The 22,176-nt window shown below is 36.3% G+C and overlaps 1 protein-coding gene across 1 annotated transcript; it reads left to right on the plus strand.

Annotated features, from left to right (window-relative positions):
* Nucleotides 1-365: 365 nt before the first annotated feature.
* LOC113331018 (glutamic acid-rich protein-like) lies at nt 366-18,491 on the plus strand. The gene is made up of 3 exons (XM_026577796.1): nt 366-599; nt 17,707-17,908; nt 18,061-18,491. The coding sequence occupies exons 1-3, from the start codon at nt 366-368 to the stop codon at nt 18,489-18,491; spliced, it is 867 nt and encodes a 288-aa protein (XP_026433581.1).
* Nucleotides 18,492-22,176: the final 3,685 nt, after the last annotated feature.

The raw sequence follows: 22,176 nt of genomic DNA on the forward strand, positions 1-22,176 counted from the left end.
AGCTCGTTCATCCGATTTCTATGAAATTTTGATATGTTGTAGATAACATCCATACAAAGAGAATGGCATATGACCCAACCTTAAATTCCTTACCAATTGCTCCCAGTTATCCGTTGAATACAGGGAAGTGTAAAATCTCTTCAGCTGAGCTTGTTTGGGCATTGCTTGGGGTGCATAATAAGGAACTTAGATGATGTTGGTTCACTTACATTATTAATTTTATGGTTGTCTTTGATTTCCATTCTTGAATCATTCTAATCCCATGTAATCTTCACATAAGGTACCAAATATTGAAGTTGAGAATGACAGAATCAATGTTGATAATTCGAGAAATGTGGTGAATCGAAGCAGTGGCATCACCAGATATGCACCTCCAGGTTATGAGAATATCGCTGCTGAAGCTGTGGAGGAAACCTAAGACTCCAGATGCTGTCGAAACCGAGTCAAGAACAGAAGAGATTTTTGCACCTCCGAGTTATGAGAATATCGCTGCTAAAGCCGTGGAGGACACTGAGACTCCATTTTTTGTCGAAACCGAGCCAAGAACAGAAGAGACTGTCCCAGAAGAGGATGCTGCAATGACAATAGAGGTTTCTCAAGTAGTTGAGAATCGTGTAGTAATACACGAATATCCCAATGCAGGGATTATTTGTGAACCTCCATTTGGTGCTTCACTCCCGTATCATGTATTTGTTGGTGGATTCAGCGTTCCCACTGGGTATGCCAGCATGTATGAGAAGTTTTGGAAGATGTATGGCCCTATTTTCGTTACAAGAGATTCTGAACGTAGCTACTTATTGACAATGCAATTAGGAAACATATTGCGTGTTATAGATGATATACGAACCAGGGCCAGAAATATCGTTACTCAAGATGTCCTCTTTGATTGGGAGTACAACCTGGAGAATTCTGAGAGACTTGTCTTTAACTTGAAGTGGCTTCATCAAAAATCAATACCATCAAGGATGCAGTAGTGAAGAACATCCCTTTATAAGTAACGTCGTGATGGAGAAAATGACCAAGATTGTTGAGCTGACCAAAAAGCTGGAGTTGGAGAGAGCGGCTTTGCAAGTCTTAGAGAATGCTGAGAAGCAGAAATCATACTTTGACGGCTTTCTTTAGTTTTCTTCCGATAATCTCCGAACATTGAACTTCTGAGAGATGTGATTTTGGTTTTGAATTTTTGATTGGTTTTGAATTCATGAGTGACTGAGGATTTGCTTTTGAATTTTGGATCTGATAGAGATTTTTTCTTAAATAAAGAACTTTGATAAATTACTAAATTCAAATACTGGATCCAAGTATTGCAAACGTTTTGGATGAATTGAAAATACATGTGAAAGAAAATCCTAAAAGCAAACCAAATATTTCTATGTCTAGCAGGGAACGTCTGAATTGCCAAATACCTCATACATCAAAAGCTTTGAGCCAATTCTCATGAATTACCGGTATGGTACTGCCATCCATGTTGATTAGCTTGTAGTATCCTCAAATTATGTATCTTGCAACCATAAAAGGTCCTTCCCAGTTGGATCTCCTTGCAGAATGGAGATCACGTTTAGCTGCCTTAAGAACTAAATCTCCTTCCTGGAATTTGTTAGGCTTGGTTGTACGCGCCTTGAATATCTTCTGCTGATTTGGGATTCCCCGAGCAGTGGAGTTCCATGGTTGTGGTACATGTGGACATTCGCGCAGAGGGAAGCATCTAGGATACTGTTTATCAAACTCGGCCATTATTCTGGAGATGACCATGTTGGTGGAATGCTGAATTTTGAGAAGTTCTGTATCTAACCACTTAGTGAAGTATTGTTGAGGAGAAACTAGCCACTCATAACGTTTGGTGATAGCTAGGTTTTGAGCAGAACTGAGTCCTCGTACTGGGGTAGCATATTTGAAAGTTGGTAATACATATGCATCAGGGGGAATAAGACTTTCCTGAGTGCGAAACCTTCTGAAGAATTCGTGGGCGCTTTCCCCAGGTTTTCGTGTGAGTTCCATCAAGGCTTCAAATTTTCCCAAATGCTCTAACGGTTGATCATCTTCCGAGTCAGAGCTTTCTTCCATGGAGAAATGTGCACCTGAAGATGAAGATATCGCAGCAACTTTTCCATCATGAGTCCATGCTCGCCCAAGGACCATGTCATATCCTGGATCCTCCTTAATTATGAAGAATTTAGTTTCTGTCCAGATTGAATCATTCCTTATCTTGAGAATGATATAACCGTAAGCATCCCTAGAGATTCCTTCATGGTCTCTGACTGAGATAGGTGCATGAGTTGTTTCTCGTCGAGTGATGCCAGCAGCTCTGAGAGTGTTCAAGGGGATGATGTTAACATCAGTGCCAACATCGACCAATGCTCGCTTGAATTCATTTCCTTTGAGATGGACTGTAGTGAGAAGTCCCTAGGCATACATCTCTTTGTCTGTTGCTGGAGGTTCAGGGAGCGTCTCCTGAATTGTTAGTCGTTTCCCTGACACAATGTGGTTTAGTGCAGTAAACATGTCATCTCTTTGGGCCTTTGACAAGTACATCAACTCACATATACGCTTAATTAGGGATTGAACTTCTTCCTTGACCGGTTGCTCGGAGAGTGCAAACGTTCTGATCGGAGGAGGATTTCTGTGCACTCCTTCAGTTCCCAGTTCCCTGAGTCGGCCTTTTCTTTGAATATGCGCTTCAAATTTCTACAATCACTTGTTGGATGACTAACATACCGATGAAAATGGCAGTAGCGTGCATTTTCTATTTATTCCTCAGTTGGTTCCTTTTTGACGGAAGGTAATTTGATTGCACCATCTTGAATCCAGACTTCTAATAGTTCAACCACTTCTTCAATAGGAAAAGGGAAGTCAGGCGCTTCCTAATCATTCTGTTGATGCTGAACTGGTGGTTGCGTGTTTCTGGTCTGGTTGTCCTTCATTGGTGCTTTTGGATGATGAGACGCCGGAGGATCATTCTTGTGTTATTATGCCTCAGCTTTTCTCTTGCTCCCTTCAGCAACATTCATGGAAGATTCAATGTTATACTGCTTGTTGATCAAACGCCTATTGGTGCTGCTTTGGGCGTTCGGTTCCTCGACTTTGACAGTTTTTGTTCTTTCTAACAAAGATGGAGCAGTGGTTGCTGATCTCTTGGACGCTTCATGAAGTTCTGAAAAGGTTTGAAATCGGAGATTTTCCAATAAGGCTCTATAGACTGGAATCATTCCTTTGATGCACAAGTCCACCAGTTGTTGCTCAGTAACATTAGGATCATGACAATCCAAAGCTTGAATTCTGAACTTCTTCACATAGTCGTTCGTTTTTCAGTATTCTTCTGAGCCATCCTTCCTAATTCGAAAAGGGTAACTTGCTCAGAAACAAAGAAGTATTTTTTGTAGAAAGCGTTAATCATTTCTCCCCAATTCGATATGCTACCTGGTGCGATGTTGTTGTACCAAGTATATGCTCGACCCGTCGGGGATTTTGAAAACTCCTTCATACGGACAACATGGTTGTGCTCATGCTCTCCTAAGGCTTCTAAGAATCGGGAAACGTGTTCTCGAGCATTCCCCGTTCCATTGTAGGGTGTGAACGTTGGAGAAGTGTATCCCTTTGGGAGAGGGATTCTTTACGTAGCAGTGGGGTATGGAGGTTAATGACGGTGCACAGACGGTGTATGACCCTTTCTCCGATTCTCCATAAAACGTTCCAGGTTCTCACGAGTGATGAAACCAACGGGTTCTGCAGCTTTGTAGGCCTCGTCGTGGACTGGAATAACTTCAGGATTCGTGCTTGGAGATGTTTCCTTGTCTTTTCCTTTCTCTGAGTTTTGTCTGACATATTTTCAGTAAGACTTTTGAGGTAGTTACATAGCTCCTTCTGAGTAGCAGTCATATCAGTTTGATTTTTGGCGAGAACTTCCTGAACTTTCATGAGATCGACGATAGTGGGTGGATTTTCTCTGACTTCCTCGGGATGTTGGCCAAAAAGAGGATGATATTCGACATTGATTCGAGGAGGAGCAGTGTGACCACCATTGTTGGAAGCAGGAATGGTTTCTGGAATACCATCATTGTTGCTAGTGCTAGCGATGTTCGCGTTAGGATTTGTAACTAAACCTGACCTAAGATCAACCATTTTGCGAATATGTGAGATTGCAACCGAGAGATTAATCTCCCACTGTGGTCGCCAATCTGTGGATGGGGAAAAACGGTTCGCTGGTTTTTTTGGGAAAGTGAAGAGTCGAGCGTGTTGTCGAGACTCATCGACCGATCAAATTGATGAACCTCACACAGATGCACTGCAAAGGGAGTGCTTAGATTCGAGAGATCAATCTGTAGGAATCCGTTCTAAACCAAGATAATGGCCGATCCAGAGTCAATTCGGTCACAAAGAGGGAGATGGGTTGATCTGTAGGAGGGAAGTTGAGAATTGTGTGGGATCAATGATGATCAAGGATTGTGGATGTGTTGAAGGTGTCTGTAATAATGGTGAACTGCTGAGTTCGAATAAGTTCTGGTAGATTGACGAATTCTTGAGAGTAGTTACTCGAGAAATTCTATGTTGACAATTGATGACGGCTAGTGATCATTCGTTGTCTACAATCATGGATTCAGAGACTTATTTATATTGTCAGAGTCGTGAACACCTTGATCCCTGTAAGTGTGACGGTTTCTTGAGTGAAAGAGTGGGAAAGTGGGAGATCGTGGTGAAACCAGTTCCAGGTCGTGTGGAGACTTGGTTGATTATTCACCCACTACTTTTCTAACTCCTTCAACCGTTGCACGACTTAATCACATTCTCTCATTGTGGATGTATCCACGTGCCTTAGGCCGCCAGACCAAAATGCTAAGTGATATCCCCCCGTTTGTGACGTGATTGATATCTCACGAATCGTGGAGTCTGCACGACATACGTGTGTTTAATTAGTCACGTTGACTGATTTAGACAGTCTAGGTTTTGTTGAATTGAGCATGAATGACGAATTGCTCAGTGGAACACTCGAGTAACTGAGCAAGTGTTGGTCGACGAATTACTAGATATTGATGGTTGGACCAATATTCGAGCAATTGAGCAAGTATTGCGAATTACTGAATATTAATAGTTGGGAAATTGAGCAAGTATTGCTCAATTCGACGAATTAATGAATATTGATAGTTGGATCAATATTCGACCAATTGAGCAATTTCTCAATTCGACGGATTACTGAAAAATTACTGAATATTGATAATTTGATCAATATTCGAGCAACTGAGAAAGTGTTACTCATTTTAGCAAATTACTGATAATTTACTGAATTTTAATGGATTGAGCAAGTATCGCTCAATTAAGAAAATTATTTAGGGATGTCGTGACCCAGTAAAATTATTAATTAAAAATATTGGTAGATTACCAAATATTATATAATTAATCCGCGTGTGGTTGCTGGATCAACATAAACTTATTCAATGTGTGAACATGCTCAGAATGATAATTTGTTGAGCGTTTGTTCGAAACCCTAAATTTTGATCGATTACTCATTAATTGACGGATTGCTGAAAATAGGTCATGAGCCAAGGAGGGACCGACCACACGGGACTATGGACGTCCATGTGATGCCCAATTGCTCAAGTGAGCGTACACCAGGGTCCCGAGTTGACCGGTTGGTGAAGGAATGACGATTAAATGTTGGTTTCATCATTTATTGAAATAGTGCTCGATTGAGCATTAGGTGATAAAACCTAATTATGAAAAAGTGAGGGACCGGACAAGAAGGCATGAAACGGTCCCTTGAGGGTATGGGACCGGCTGATGGTCGATTGAGAAAATCCTAAGTTGTTTGGAAAGAGCTTGGACCCAATATGAGTAATTGCGCAAATTAGGTCAAAATTAGGAAAACGTGTGGGATCGGATTTTTGCAAGCCCTATGGATGACCCTGGTCGGTCAAGAGGGAATGCACATGTTACCATGGTGGTCGTGTTTCCATACTGAGAGTTTCAGCATTTTTTGATGTGCGTTCGAGCAACATTGTGAATTTTCAGAAAAGTTTCATCTTGACTGAAATTCTTGATTTTTGCAGGAATGAGCATGTATGCTCAATTGATCAATATTTTATAAATATAAAAATAGAAATATTTTAATATTCTTTTCGTGAGTAGCCTAGTCGGTCATGGGACCATGTTGACTTTTGGCTTTTTCATGGTTTGAGCAATATTTGAGAAAATATGGAGAAACCATGATTTTTGCTGAAACAGGGAAGTTTCACAAGATGAGGGAAATAATAATTTATGAAAGATTAGGGATTGCAAGGTGTGGGACCGGCCACGGCTAGGGCTAAGTTTTCCAGTCCCGTGACTCCTTTCCCTATTTTTATATTATTATTTTTCATGAAACCACGAAAATATGGAGAAACCATGAGTTTTGCTCAAACAAGGAAAGTTGTTAGAATGGAGGAGTCTTCATGGGTTCATGAAAACGACAAAAATAAGGAGAATAATGGAGGAAGCATGGGACCGTCCATGGCTAAGGCATGGTCGGTCGGCCGGTGCCCGGCTCATGGGCGCTTCTTCATTATTTTAATGTTATTATTTTCTCTCTCCTTTTTTGTGCCGGATTCGTCATTTGTCCATATTTTGGATGCTCATTCGCGCATTTGGGTGCTCGTTCGTGCATCATGGTTGAGTACACTTTCACCATTTTATGGGACTCACTCGGGAATAGCTCAGATGCCCGATTGTTGAGTATTTATTACTAATTTATGAAATTCAGTGGAGAATGATTCATGAAATTGAGCAATAAAAGTGAGTAGTTTATTATTATCAATGCATAGGATCAGTCGTGGATTCGACCATGAATTCAGAATAATAATAAAATAGGTATTGCCATTTCATGGGATCATGGATTCGACCACAGAATCGGAGTAATAAGATTGGTGGTGATATTACCATTTAATGAGATCAGCCGTGGATTCGACCATGAAATAGGAGTAATATCTATTACCATTTCATGAGATCACACCGTGGATTCGATCATGAAATTGGAGCAATACATTTATCTATTACCATTCCATAGAACCAGTCGTGAGTTTGATCATGGAATAGGAGTAATAAGATAAGATATATTATTTTCTAGGAATACAGTTGTGGATGTCACGTTAGAATTAATCTATTGCAGAAGGGATATTAGCCAGTTAAAGCGTCATACCCATTCTGAGGTGCATAGTCAGGAAACATCGGATGTTTGCCGAAGTCCTGAAGACGTTATTGCTCTCAATCTTACGGAGAACTGCCTGGGTCTATACACGGTCTCTATACATAGTCAAGGAACAGTGAGTTTCACCGACGTCCTGAAGGCGTTATTGCTCTCAATCTTACGGAGAACCGCCCAATTATGTTATTCTACATAGAGGGAATGATGAAATGCGAGATATCGAACACTCATCTAGTGGAGGCCTTCTAAAATGCATAATCATCATGGCTTCGTAAAATATGAATCGTCACATGCCTGAAATCCGTGTCAGAAACATGTATCATGATTTTACGGTTTTGACCTTTGTTGAAAATCCACCATCTACAATATGCTTTTAATTTCCAGTAATTAAAATGCATATCTTTAGAAAATAAAAATTAGTAATGTGCATTTACTAGTTGGAGATTTTCTACTGAGATTTCGGTCATTAATTGGACAAAGCATTTCTAGGAATTATGAAAACAGTTTTTGGCTTTATTGCATATCTTTGAGAATATTCGGTTTTGGAAAAGGACTATAATAGGTTTATCTTTGTGATAGATTTGATTGATTATTTGAGTAGATCGGTATCAATACAATTCTTTGTGATTAAAAGTATTGATGCATAATCTTAACAATTACTTTGGTAGTTATTGAAAAGATAGATCTAAGGACCTGACAAAGGAGTTTATTGGGATAAACGGAAGATCCTTTTTTCAAAATCATATCACGTTGATTGAAAAGAGTTGTTACCGAACAGATTTGTTGTTCCTTTACTGTTTGGAATACGAACCAAAGGATTTGTTCCAAGTGGGTGACTTATTGCAAGTTGGAGGCGCATGGATACAGACGGAACTAGGTGAACTATAGGTTTAGTTGCTTGGTCTCAACTATACGAAGTTGGTTTAGATTTTGTATAGCGGATTAAACCAGAGAGTATTCAATTCTGGACAAGGTCCCCGGGTTTTTCTGCATTTGCAGTTTCCTCGTTAACAAAATCTTGTTGTGTATTTTGCTTTCTATTTCCGCAATTATAATTGTTTTATTATAATTAGAAGTAAAATACACAAACGTTAATTACTATTTACTTGATAGCAATCCTATTGTGTTTGGTTAAGTTCGAACCTTTTATCAAGTAAACATACTTCGTTGTTGTATTGTCTCGATCTTGTATCCATAGTCAATCACACAAGTTATCTTGTTGTCGTATTTTCTCGATCTCGTATCCTTAGACGATCACACGAAGTGTGAACCGAGTAGTTGTATTGTCTCGAATCAGTCCATAGACAATCACTTTCGGAGAAAGGACTTATAGGTGGAAAAGTTTTAGATTGAGGTATATTTGGGTACCCTCGTCTTTTCAATTGGTATCAGAGAAGGAAAACACGAAAAGATCCTACAATCTGTGTTTGGTGCGATCCAACCTATAAGAAATTGAATTTATGTCTGATTCAGTTAACGTTATGCAAGAGTATGAATACTCAAAAGTTGAAGATGCTACAACTTCGTTAACTCATAATCCAGGAGTTGCGAAAACATCTGTGTCGTTCTCTGATGGAAAAGAAGATGCTGATAAAGAGTTGTTAAAACCCCTAAAGCCTATAAAATCTATGTATACGAAAGTGATGATATTAAAGACAGAGTCAAATATTCTTAAGAATGAGATTAGAGATAAAGACATTCAACTGAATCTTCTAGCAAAAGAGAATATCGATCTCACTGTCAAATTAGAAGCCCTTGGTAAATCTCTTACTCAAGATAAAGAGACACATCCTATGACTCTGACTAATGATGCCGTTGTGATTTCTTCTGGTTTTGAGGAAACTAAAATTCCTTGCTCGATTTTTATAGACTGTGATAAAACCGGTTTAGTCACATCTGAAACAGATCAAGATGATGATAGTTTGCCTAACTACATCAAGTCAGAAGAGGACGAGAAACCATCTTCTACATCTACTGATGATCAGACGAAATCTTGTCCAAAGGAAACTTTGAACCGATTCCGTGAACGTGATCTTAAGGAATACAACTTTCAATCCCTTGGCAGGAAACTTATACTTCATCAAAATACGGTGGTAAAGATATTGGAAGAAGTTTCTTGTCTTAAAAAAGTGAAAAATCATTCCTCAGTAGAAAGACAGAATATACCACTACCCGATAAGATCAACTCAAAAGAATCAGAAGAAAAAGTTGATAATCTCTTCTGGAAAAAGGTTCCTCCTCACCCATATCTAAGAAATTCTTGTTTTGATGAAGAACGATTCCAGGAGAAAGGGAAAGAGAGAATCTCTGCCAAAGGAAACAATCAGGAATTTCCCATAATTGTTTCAGATAATCATACTGATGTGAATCATAAGGAAATCCTTAGAATGAGAAATCTTATGAAAATCTCATTGACAGAATTAAGAGAGATTTATCTATCTCTGAAAATTCTCACATCAATACATCTTCTCCACATGATCATATCTCCAGAGTTAGAAAAGATCATTATTCTGGGAGAAAATATTTGGGCAGAAATTCCCAAGGAGAAACATGAACTATGGTTCTGATTCTCGTTGTAAGCTAGAAAAAGCTTACTCAGATACAACGTAGTTGTATCTAAATTGTGCACTCTCATCCTCTTCCGTGCTCTTAATTATGGATGAGAAAAGCACAATAAAATGAAGAGCACTTTTTTTTTGTTTGTTTATCAGAAAAATCTATGACATTGTATGGATGACTGCGAATCCATGCATGTCTAAAAAGTGTTCATGTTCATCAGGATCTTCCAAAAATAGGTTTTATTTAGAATTTTCGAATTTTAATAAACCTTACAGCATGAGAAGTTCGGACAAAGGAAACATAATATATTTTTGTAATATTTTTGGTCCAAAAGTTGTCTCTTCTTAAAGAGAAACTATATCTTGCTTGTACTCTCAAACCCTGATCAGCCCCTATTTAAATAACCGAGCATGCCTCCAATAACTCACAGTGTCACAAAGGCTAATAAAGAGGAAACTCAAACGGTTACGGATTGTCAAGGAATCAATACAAAAAGGAAGAATTAGAACATATCAAAAAATCATGTCTGATTATAATTCTGATAGTTCAGTTGGATCACAAGATGAGTCATGTCTGTGGGCTTACAATTTATAAGATCCAACCAAAACCAAGTCGATTCGTTCTGGTAGTATGGTTGACTATATCCAAGGTTTTGAAGAACTAAGAACCAACCTCGTAATGACGGTTCGAAATCAAGATTGACTCAAAGATAAAATTGAGGAGACAAAAGCTGATCTTGCTGATATGAAGGTTCGGGTTGAAAAACTTGAGAAACAAGAAGTGACTGCAGACAAGTCTCTTGATACATGCTTCAAAAGTTTGAACACTGAAGAAACCTCAGTGAACAACAAGAGCACCACTAGATATTAAGTTATATGCTGTAATACTTAATCCCAGAAAAATAGACATCAGTTTTTTATTTCTTTCAATAATTGTATAATGTCTATTTATGAATAAAACTATCTTATTTATGAATAAAATTATTAGTTTATAATTTTTCTTGTGATAGTTTTCATTTACATAGCCTATGCTTGAATGCTTTATATTATTGCTATGTATGTTTATGCGATGTTTGATTTCGGTTTTCATGACCTTAATATTCGATCTCATATGGTGTGAACCTTTATGGTTTGGGTGACTTTTTGATTTAGCGGGATTGAGTTCTAGCCCATGTTGGTAGGCTTTATCAAAGGATCATGAGGGGTTCTGATTGAAACAATATGTGAAAAAGTCACAATATATTGAATCGTTTGGTTTAGCATAAAAACATATGTGTTTCGGGGTTTCAACTTTTGCATTGCATTAGTTAAAACCGGTTTTCAACCTTTCTCTGGTAAAGCTTAGTTGTTGTTGTTATTTTGTTTTGCGAGAGGATGAAAACACAACGGGGGGGAGTTCTAATGTGAACTTGCGCTTAATGATATATCTTAAGGGGAGACGAGGATGCAGAGCTTGAGGTAACGAATTTGTTAGTTAATCGTTTTCCTGTTTAAGAAAAGCCTGATTTTATTGCATATATTTATTGCTTTTACTTAACAAAATTTCGGTACAGTTGATGTTTATTCCATTATTTGTGTATGGATGTGTGTGATTCAATTGTTTCCGGTTAAGAAAAACTATTGTTATCTTTATTTATGGTTTGGTATCAATTGTTTAGGCTTACGAAATTTCGGTGCAATTGCGGTACTTTAACGTCTATGTTTGATTCAATTGCTTCCGGTTGAGGTAAATAATTATGCAAGTTGATTTATTTGGTTTGTATGAATTATTTATGGCTTAAAAAAAGAAAAGGTTTTCGGGATGAATTATTTAGTCCATTTCGATTCCGGATAATAGAAACTAAGTTAATTCTGATCTTAGTTAGACTTATCAAAGTGGAGGTTTCGGTTATTCAAGTCTAATCGAATGCCTTAACAAGAAATGCTAGTTAACTAACCTAGTACTTGTCTTGTTTAAAAGTAAAAGGTATAAGTTATTGATGAGAATAACTAGAGCCTGGTGAGAAAAATAAAGTTAATTTTGATCTTTTTTGGTCTTATTGAACAAGCGATTTTATGTGTGCAATCAGTTTAGCAAAGGAACTAAGGTGCTTAGTCGATTTTTGGTTTGCTAAACTATTAGGGAAAATTGTTTCAGGCAATTGTTTCCTTGGTAACATATCAAAACAAAATTACTTTGTAGTTTCGGCTTTGATCCTTTCGGTTAACTCTTATAGGTTGCAAGTCTTTTGAGATTTATAAGATCATTTCGGTTTGTCTTTATTTGCTCGTACCTTTGTCATTTTATGACAAAAAGGGGGAGAAATATATGGAGTAAACAAGTGATATTGATATTGATTTGTTTTGATTTGGTATCACTAAGGAAAGGACAATCGTGCTTAAACGTTACATCTAACGAAAGAGTAAAGCATAGAATAGGGGGGCTAACATATCATATGATGTTGGGAATAACAAAGGCGTGTGGATTAAAAATCTACATATCTTACCTTTAGGGGGAGTATTATCTTTGCTATTATAATGTCAACATCAGCATTTATGAATTGAATGTATACATGTTATAGTACTGTTGAATTTGGGAATCAAAGCGTATGTGTAATGAATTCTTGTAATTTGTTTATCCATATGATGTAAGAGTTTTGTCACTAAAATTGACAAAGGGGGAGATTGTTAGACCATAGCTCAGTTGACTACACCAAGCGTTGGTATGTCAAGTTCGGTTGTCATATTTTAGTGAACCAAAACTCATTTAAGGAGTCACTTGATTATTTACTAGATTCAACTTCGTATAGGTTAGCTTGAAAGTATTAGGATATGAGACATTACAAGCATTACGTAAAGACTTGAAGAATGTGAAGAAGTAAGGAACTACAACGACGCCATCATCCTTCCACTTGAGCTTAGTAATATTTGACTTGAACTCTTTCATTCCCCAACGTATCTTTCAAGTCGTGCATATTAAATACATAACTGATGTGAATGATGATACTCTAGTTAGATATAGTATTAAGGAATACAATACGAAGTATAACGCTTATCTTTTGAACTTCGTATATAAGACATCGACATAATCGTATGAATGCTATTGTGATTATGTATGGGTATGAGTGAATATTTCGTCCTAGGAAACATGTATTACATTCGTTTAAAGGAAGTACAATTCATAAACTTGTTTTATGAATCGAAAGGGAAATCGCTACACTTATTGGTATTGTTATTCATTCCAAATCTTTGGATTACCAATATGCGTGTTTAGTATAATCGCTCATAACTTGTTTATATATCTTGATAAAACTATTCACAAGGCCTGACTTTTGTATTGGTATGACTTTAATTAATGAAACCGATCTTATGTAATCACCAGAGATGGTATGATCGATTTGTTGTAATTGGTATGACAACTCTAGACATTGGGGGACCGATCCTAGTAAGAGGTGCAACCGATCACAAAATGGGAATCGATCCTTGTAAGAGGTGCAACAAGTTTTTAGTAATTGGGGAACTGATCATATGACCATGTGCAACAAATACAAGTTAGATACCATATATATGTGGGAACCGATCCTAGTACCTAGTCAACCAAGTTTTGATAACTAGCGTGACTAATTCTAGTACCCATCTGGAGGTAGAACCGAAACTTGTTTTGGTAGAACCGTGAAACCCATGATTTGTGATTTGATAGGATAATCAATCACATAGTTCTTGGAAGTCAGATGAACCAAGTCTAAACTTGTTTGGAAGTCTGGCAAATCGGTTCAAGATTGTAAATATGAAAAAGAATTTACAAAGTAAAGATGTCGACATACTTTGAACATGTGCAGCAACTCTTATCTTTTATTGTTCAAAGATATTCCTTAATAGCTAAAGGAGAATCCCGGATCGAAATAAATTGAGAATCTTTTAATTAAGGTTTTTAGTTTTATATGCTTTTAATTTCAAGCAATTAAAATGCATATCTTTAGAAAATAGAAATTATTAGTATGCATTTACTAGTTGGAGAGTTTCTACTGAGATTTCGGTCATTAATTGGACAGAGCATTTCCAGGAATTATGAAAACCGTTTTTGGTTTTATTGCATACCTTTGAGAATATTCTGTTTTGTAAATTCCTTGGTGTCCGAACTTCCTTGGTCTATAAATATTGAAGTTTGCATTTCAAGCAAACTAATCCTCAGATCCAGCAAAACTACTTAATTGTGTTGTTACTGGTGGAGATGTCTATTCGGAGAGGAAAGTACCCTAATTAGGCGAAATCTCTTACGACCGCTCGTTTTAAAGACTTCTTTGTGATTTGGAAGCTCTACGAGTACCGTTGGTGGGAAACTAGATAATTGCAGTTTATTATTAGTTTTCTATTAATTTGATTGACTAACGGTAGTTGAACTTTGATTGCACCTAGTTTGTTTATGCTTGAGAATCTTCTCTTCTGATATAAGATTCACTCAAACTAGATCGAAGTTTCGTCGGGGATCTTTAGAATGTTTGTAGATCTAAATACGTCTTGTGATAATCCATTATGAACAGACTCCGTTCTGTGTGTGATTGATCACAAGAGATTAAAGTTGATTGTGTGCAGGTGTTTATTGAAGATTAAAGAATATTTGAACACATAGAAGATATTTGGGTTCATAATCTTTGGTGTGCACAAAACTTGTTTCGGTTGGAAAAGGATCCAACTATAATCAGTTTATCTTTATGGTAGATTTGATTGATTAGTGGAGTAGATCGACATCAATACAATTCTTTGTGATTAAAAGTATTGATTTCCTAATCTTAACAATTTCTTTGGTAGTTGTTGAAAAGATAGATCTAAGGACCTGACAAAGGATTTTATTGGGATAAACGGAGGAGCCTTTTGTCAAACTCATATCACGTTGATTGAAAAGAGTTGTTACCGAACAAATTTATTTTTCCTTTACTGTTTGGAATATGAACCAAAGGAATTGTTCCAAGTGCATGACTTATTGCAAGTTGGAGGCGCAGGGATACAGACGGAACTAGGTGTACTATATGTTTAGTTGTTTGGTCTCAACTATACGAAGTTGGTTAGATTTTGTATAGCGGCTTAATCCTGAGAGTATTCAATTCTGGACAAGGTCCCGGGGTTTTTCTGCATTTGCAGTTTCCTCGTTAACAAAATCTTGTCGGGTCTTTTACTTTTCTATTTCCGCAATAGAAGTAAAATACACAAACGTTAATTCCTATTTACTTGATAGCAATCCTATTGTGTTTGGTTAAGTCCCACCTTTTATCAAGTAAACTTACTTCGTTGTTGTATTGTCTCGATCTTGTATCCATAGTCAATCACACAAGTTGTCTTGTTGTCGTATTGTCTCGATCTCGTATCCATAGACGATCACACAAAGTGTGAATCGATTAGTTGTATTGTCTCGACTCAGTCCATAGACAATCACTTTCGGAGAAAGGACTTATAGGTGGAAAAGTTTTAGATTGAGGTATATTTGGGTACCCTCGTCTTTTCAGTAAGAATTGTTTATGTCTTAACAAAAAGGTTTTCGGGATAAATTGTTTAGTCCAATTCGATTCAGGATAAGAGAAACTAAATTAATTCTGATCTGAGTTAGACTTATCAAAGTCAAGATTTCAGTTATTCAAGTATAATTGAATGCCTTAACAAGAAATGCTAGTTAACTAACCTAGTACTTGTCTTGTTTAAAAGTGAAAGGTCTAAATTATCATTTGAATAATTAGAACCTGATGAGAAAAATAGAGTTAATTCTGATCTTTATTTTGGTCTTGTCGAACAAGCGATTGTATTTGTACAATCGGTTTAGCAAAAGAATTAAGGTGCTTAGGCAATTTTTGAATTGCTAAACTATTAGGGAAAATTTCTTCGGGCAATTGTTTCCTTGGTAACATATCAAAACAATATTACTTTGCAGTTTCGGTTTTGATATTGGTTATCTAAAATGGTGTATTGAACCCTCGTGCTTAATTCTTATAGGTTGCAAGTTTTTTAAGATTTGTAAGATCCTTTCGGTTTGTCCTTTATTTGCTCGTACCTTTGTCATTTTGTGACTAAAAGGGGGAGAAATATATGGAGTAAACAAGTGATTTGGTATCACTAAGGAAAGGACAATGGGTGCTTAAACGTTATATCTAAAGAAAGAGTAAAGCATAGACTAAGGGGGAGTAACATATCATAATGATACTTGTGGTTATCTTAACTACAAAGGGAATAACAAAGACGTGCGGATTGAAAATCTACCTATCTTACCTTTAGGGGGGAGTATTAGCTTTGTTATTATAATGTCAACAACAGCATTTATGGATTGAATGTATACATGTTATTGTGCTGTTGAAACTTGGAATCAAGCGTATGTGTAATGAATTCTTGTAATTTGTTTATCCATATGATGTAAGAGTTTTTTCACTAAAATTGACAAAAAGGGAGATTGTTAAAGCATAACTAAGTTGAACCCACCAAGCGTTGGTATGTCAAGTTTGGTTGTCATATTTTAGTGAATCAAAACTCATTTAAAGAGTCGCTTCATTATTTACTAGAGTCAACTTCGTATAGGTTAGCTAGAAAGTTACTAGGATATGAGACTTACAAGTATTACTCGAAGACTTGAAGAATATGAAGAAGTAAAGAACTACAATGACAACATCATCCTTCCTCTTGAGGTTAGTAATATTTGACTTGAACTGTATCATTCCTAACGTATCTTTCAAGTCGTGCATATTGAAAACATAACTACGAAGCTGTGAATGATTATACTCTAGTTAGACATAGTATTAAGGAATTACAATACGAAGTATAACATCTATCTTTTGAACTTCGTATATAAGACATTGACATAATCGTATGAATTGAATTGTGATTATGTGTATGGGTATGGGTGAAGATTTTGTCTTAGGAAACAATGTTTTACATAAGTTTAAAGGAAGTACAATTCATAAACTTGCTTTATGAATCGAAAGAGAAATCTCTAGGCTTATTGGTATTATTATTCATTGCATATCTTTGGATTACCAATATGTGTGTTTAGTATAACCGCTCATAACTTGTTTATGTATTTTGGTAAAACTATTCACAATGCCTGACTTTTGTATTGGTATGACTTTTATTAGTGAAACCGATCTTAAGTAATCACCTGAGATGGTATGATCGATATATTTTAATTGGTATGGCCAACTCTAGACATTGGGGAACCGATTAGTTATATTGTCTCGACTCAGTCCATATACGATCACTTTCGGAGAAAGGAATTATAGGTGGAAAAGTTTTAGATTGAGGTATATTTGGGTACCCTCGTCTTTTCAACGTCAGTGTATTATTCGGAAACCAGTGCCCAGGGAGGTGTAGACATGTTGTGTAACTACCGGAGATTGATTGTGGCATGATACAAAAATGATGAATGATTATTTCACACCTGGAACCGGTTATACCTCCAGACAATTCAAACAACGTCTAGGCATGAAGGAATATTTATTTTAGAAATTGTTAAGAAAATTACTTAAAGTGGATCTAGAATGGCATCAACGCACGGATGCAACATGTGTTATGGCCATTCTCCAAATATGAAATTTTTTATCGTGATGAAATGTTTGTGCAAAAGTACAACAGCTGATGGGTATCAGTGATTACACTCGTATGAGTGCCATAACAATATACTATTATCTACAAAGATTTTGCAACATAATTTGCATGGATTTTGAAAAAAGATATTTGTGCCAACCTACTCCTGAAGATGTTCATAGGTTGCTACGTGAGAATTCCGAATGAGGATTTCCAGGAATTCTAGGCAGTATTGATTGTATGCAGTGGCCATGGAAGAATTGTCGGATAGCTTGGCAAGGAATTTATCGGGTTAAAGACAAACATAGTTGTATGGTGTTAGAGGTGGTGGCATCATATGATTTATGTTTTTGGCATGATTTTTTTTTGGAATGCCTGGGTCATATAAAGATTTGAATGTGTTGGAACACTCACCCAGTTTTTGATAACATGCTAAAGGGTGTAGCACCTCCATGCAATTATATCATCAATGGTCACCAATACAAGATGAGTTATTTCTTAGCCGATGGTATCTATCCAAAGTTGACTACAATTGTACAAGCTTTAAGTCAGATATTGGAGGTTCCAGAAATTGTAAGAACCAAAAAGTATCAGATGGTTAAAAGAAAGGATGTAGAGCGTGCCTTAGGTGCGCTTCAAGGTAAATTTAGAATTATCAGATCATCTTATAAGTATTGGAAACAATCTGAATTGAACCTAATAATGAAATGTTGTCTAATTTTACACAACATGATTATTGAGCATGAACTCGGTATAGGGATTGGGGTAGAGTTGTTCCTGTTCCGATTCCAGAGACGACAGATAATCATCGTTTTTTTATGTCAAGTCTAAAAAGCCTTGAAATGCACCTTCAATTAAAAACTGATTTTATGACGCACATTGTTGTGTATCCTCGTAGAGGAGACCAAGCACAACCGGGAGCCCAGACAGTAGACTCGTCTAGTTTAGAGTGTTCAGATAAGGAATACGTAGTACTTCCATCATCAGGTGGAGAACATGAAGATACAAGCTTAGATGAAGAAGTTGTTCATGGTCAAAACGAGGATGGTGTATTTGATTATTATAGAGAATACAATGACGAAATTCCAGATGACTTTGAGCATGCAAGAGAACATGCTTTTGAAAATGGATATGAACATGATGGAGATGAAGATGATGATGATGATGATGAGGATGACGATGAGAATGATGAGTACGATGACGAAGATGAGGAGGATGAATGATATTTTTCCTTTATGGTTGTTGCACTTTAAGACTTAAAAGTTTGAATGATGCGGGTAGAAGTTTGAATAGACGATAGTTTTTTTTCGCTTTCAATTATGTTGCTCAATGTATGTGTTTTAATTTGATGGACATGTTATTTACAATTATGACATGTTAGTGGCCTATTGAAGTCTAGTTATACAGTAGTTATAGTCGTATTGTCACTTCACTCATTCTAGTTATACGGTAGTTCCAGTCTTATGGTCACTTCTCTCAATATAGTTATAAAGTACTTCTCGTTGTATGGTCACTTCACTACGTCTAGTTATACAGTAATTGCAGTCGTATGGTCACTTCTCTCAATCTAGTTATACAGTACTTGCATTTGTATGGTCACCTCATTCATTCTAGTACAGTCGCATGGTCACTTTCAGTCTTTAGTTACAGTATATGGATTTGTGTTACAGTAAAACAGTAAATTATTTATCCTGTTTAAATAATTCGCACATAGTTCGACCATGAACACATCAATTCGACCAACTTTCTTCTTTATCTACGATTATAAACACTTCTGTTGTCTTAATTGTTAGTTACAAAACAACACCTTCCTTTTAAAATTATGGTGAATAATACTCCAGAAGATGATGAAGTGATTGTTAGTTTATGGGTCGATGTTTTTCTAGAGAATGACGATGGACTTCAAGTAAGAAATACCACAAAAATTTGGGACCAGATGCTGCTAAAATTTATTAGAACTACTGGGAATCCAAACCAACGAACGATTAGTTATTTTCAGGAAAGATTGTGCACAATCACTTCAGTTGTGAGAGAGTATGTATCGCTACAAAAAGTATTATACCTCTTCAAGCCACCTTGCACTCCCGTAATCTTAAGTGACTTACCATTTACCTACAAATAACGTCTACTGGATTATTGAATAATTGAATTGTAGATATTGTTTTCTTTTGTTGTAGGAGGAGGCGGCTGAAGGAACTTACAAAAAAAAAGTTTGGGGAGAAATTTCGATTTTATGACTCCTACTTATTGTTGAAAAACAACCGTCCCGAGTATAACCCAGAACCCACACAAGATGTTGATTCTGAGCATTCAGATGAAGAGTGAACAAGTAAGATAATGATAGGTTTTGTGGGAATATATCTCTGTAAACCCTCGTAGGACACAACTCATCAATTAGGGTTGCTTAATGGTTTAAAGGCTTGTTGCACATGCTCAGTGTAATCGTGATTCGCACGAAAGTGAAAATAACACGTATAGATTATTAATAAAGCACATTACATCAGTTATCAAATTCAAACTCTTAAAATGACAAAAAAAATACCTATTAATTATTGAAATAGCACATTACATCAGTTCATATTTAAACTCACCCATCAAACTTAAACATAACAACACTTGACCAGTTCATTTAAATAAATTACATCCAGGACATTTCCAGAAACGATTTCCATATGTTTTCTTTGCTACAGACCGGTGCATTTCCATGAAAGAATTGCAACCAGGGGTATCTCATTCAATCCCTTGTTTGTATTCAAACTCCAGCTTCCCTTTAAGTTTGAAATTTTTGCAGAGTTTATCAACTTGTTTTTGTTTCGTTACATCCTACAGTAATTGTACTTCTTCATGACAGTTAGGATATTCACATTCCAAGTACCTAATTTTTTCTGGTAACGACTCAATTACCTTCATGATGCCGGTGCAACCTCGTTATAGAAAATTTGAATATATCAAGGAATTCCATCAGACTATGGTTATCCATGAAACATAATGGAAGAACCTCTTTTGCTTCCACACATACTATTCGTTTTCTTTTACTGGTCGAACTGCTTGAATACATGGTTTAGAGGGTTGGTTTAGAATGATTTGAGTTTGTTGTGTTTAGAGAAAATGATATTTAATATAGTTTTATAGGAAAATATCTAGTCGTTGGGGGCAAGCTCCAATAAATGCAGTCGTTGGACATAAGATCCAATAAAGTAGTTGTTATGCGCAAGCTCCAAAAATTATAACTGTTGCGCGCAAGTTCAAAAAAATAGAACGGCCTGCCACAAACGTTAAGTATATACCCACACAATCCATTTACAAGACACACCTACGAAAAAGATTATATCCTAAAGAACACTTAAGTTATTCTCAATTTTTCTTAAAGATCTTATGTGAATCCTGCAGAGTTTACATTAGAGGAAGATTTATCTCTATGTCGAAACTTGGTTTTATTCTTTCCGGATAGGGGAGAAAAAATGCAGGAAAAATGATATCCCATTCAATCTCATTGACATACCATTCTTGAGCATTTCTCCTCAGAAACAGGAAACCCGAAAAATCGTAATACAACTGGATTGTTCCTTCGATATGCAACAATAGCCGACGCAGTTGACGAATTTACTGCTTTAACATTTAATGTCAACCGATATCGACTCGGGGGTGAAAACGATGGAGAGGTAATAGCGACATCTCTCCGAGAATTGCGAAGATGAAAATGAACGGATATTCATTACGAACCTCATTTCAATATCATTAAGGTGATGCAAAGATTCAACCCATTCGAATCGAGAAATCGTCCACGATGTTATGATGTAAGCGCATGGCATTATATTACTTAATGAAGGTGTTGCATGAAGAAACCTCATTCGAAAATTTCATTCAAAAAAGTGTTTTAACAACACAAATAGTCGAATGAGAGATTGTAATTTCAAATTTTAGTATTAATGAATGCTTTTTATAACATCTCTCTAATGACATTTACATCAATGGTAACCAACACAATCACCAGTGTTGGTGTTAATTCAAAATTAAAGAGATAGTGGTGTTAATTCCAAAAAATAGAGCCTTTAGTGTTAATTTCTAAAAATAAAGCCTTTGGTTACTCGAAATATAAACCTTTTATTAATTCAAGCAATGACTACATTAAGTTCACTAAACAACAATTTTTATTAAGACCACAACAACACGAACTAAAAAATAAAATAACATCTTTTATTTAAAACTAGGCTGACTCGAAATAAAAAAACTAAACTCAATTAAGGGATAACTTTAGAGGTGGATAACTTCCTCATCTTCCAAATCTTCAATGTTGATTACATTCATCCTCTTCAAAATATTATTTTGCTTACATCGGTAATATTTTCTCTCGTAAAGAGCTATCTTACTTAGATCTATAACCATAATTTCATTATCTTGCTCAAATCGTGTTTGATAAATCTGTTCTTCGTTCATTTGATAGCTTGTTGGTGCATTTGATAACTCTGTTGTTCATGCATTTCATAATTTTTTTGTTGGTTAGACGCCCAAATTGCTTGGAGATGGATGACCTTCTGGTTCCTTTTTGATAGCTTCCTTCCTCGATCGTGTTTCCTTAACATACTCTAAAATATTTGCATTATGTTGACAGATCTTTTCTTCTTCCATCTTAATCAAAGATTTTCTCCCATCACCTTCCGTGAATATAACTTGCTCGCGATCCTTCTTCATCCTAGCTTCCCTTTTGGATTTTTTAGTTCCTATAGGACTAGCCTGATACTTGTAATTCCAACGAGTCTCTCTGTTAGGAATGATTTCTACCCCATCTTCGACTGGTACAAAGTTATGATGGATGTCAAACATGGCAATATTTTGTGCGACAGTGAGCCGATAATCAATTCCAGGGACTTTCAGTCTCAACAATTGATAACAAGCATCAAACTTGAA

This window comes from Papaver somniferum, unplaced genomic scaffold (genome assembly GCF_003573695.1).
Source record: "Papaver somniferum cultivar HN1 unplaced genomic scaffold, ASM357369v1 unplaced-scaffold_123, whole genome shotgun sequence".
NCBI classification, from domain to species: domain Eukaryota; kingdom Viridiplantae; phylum Streptophyta; class Magnoliopsida; order Ranunculales; family Papaveraceae; genus Papaver; species Papaver somniferum.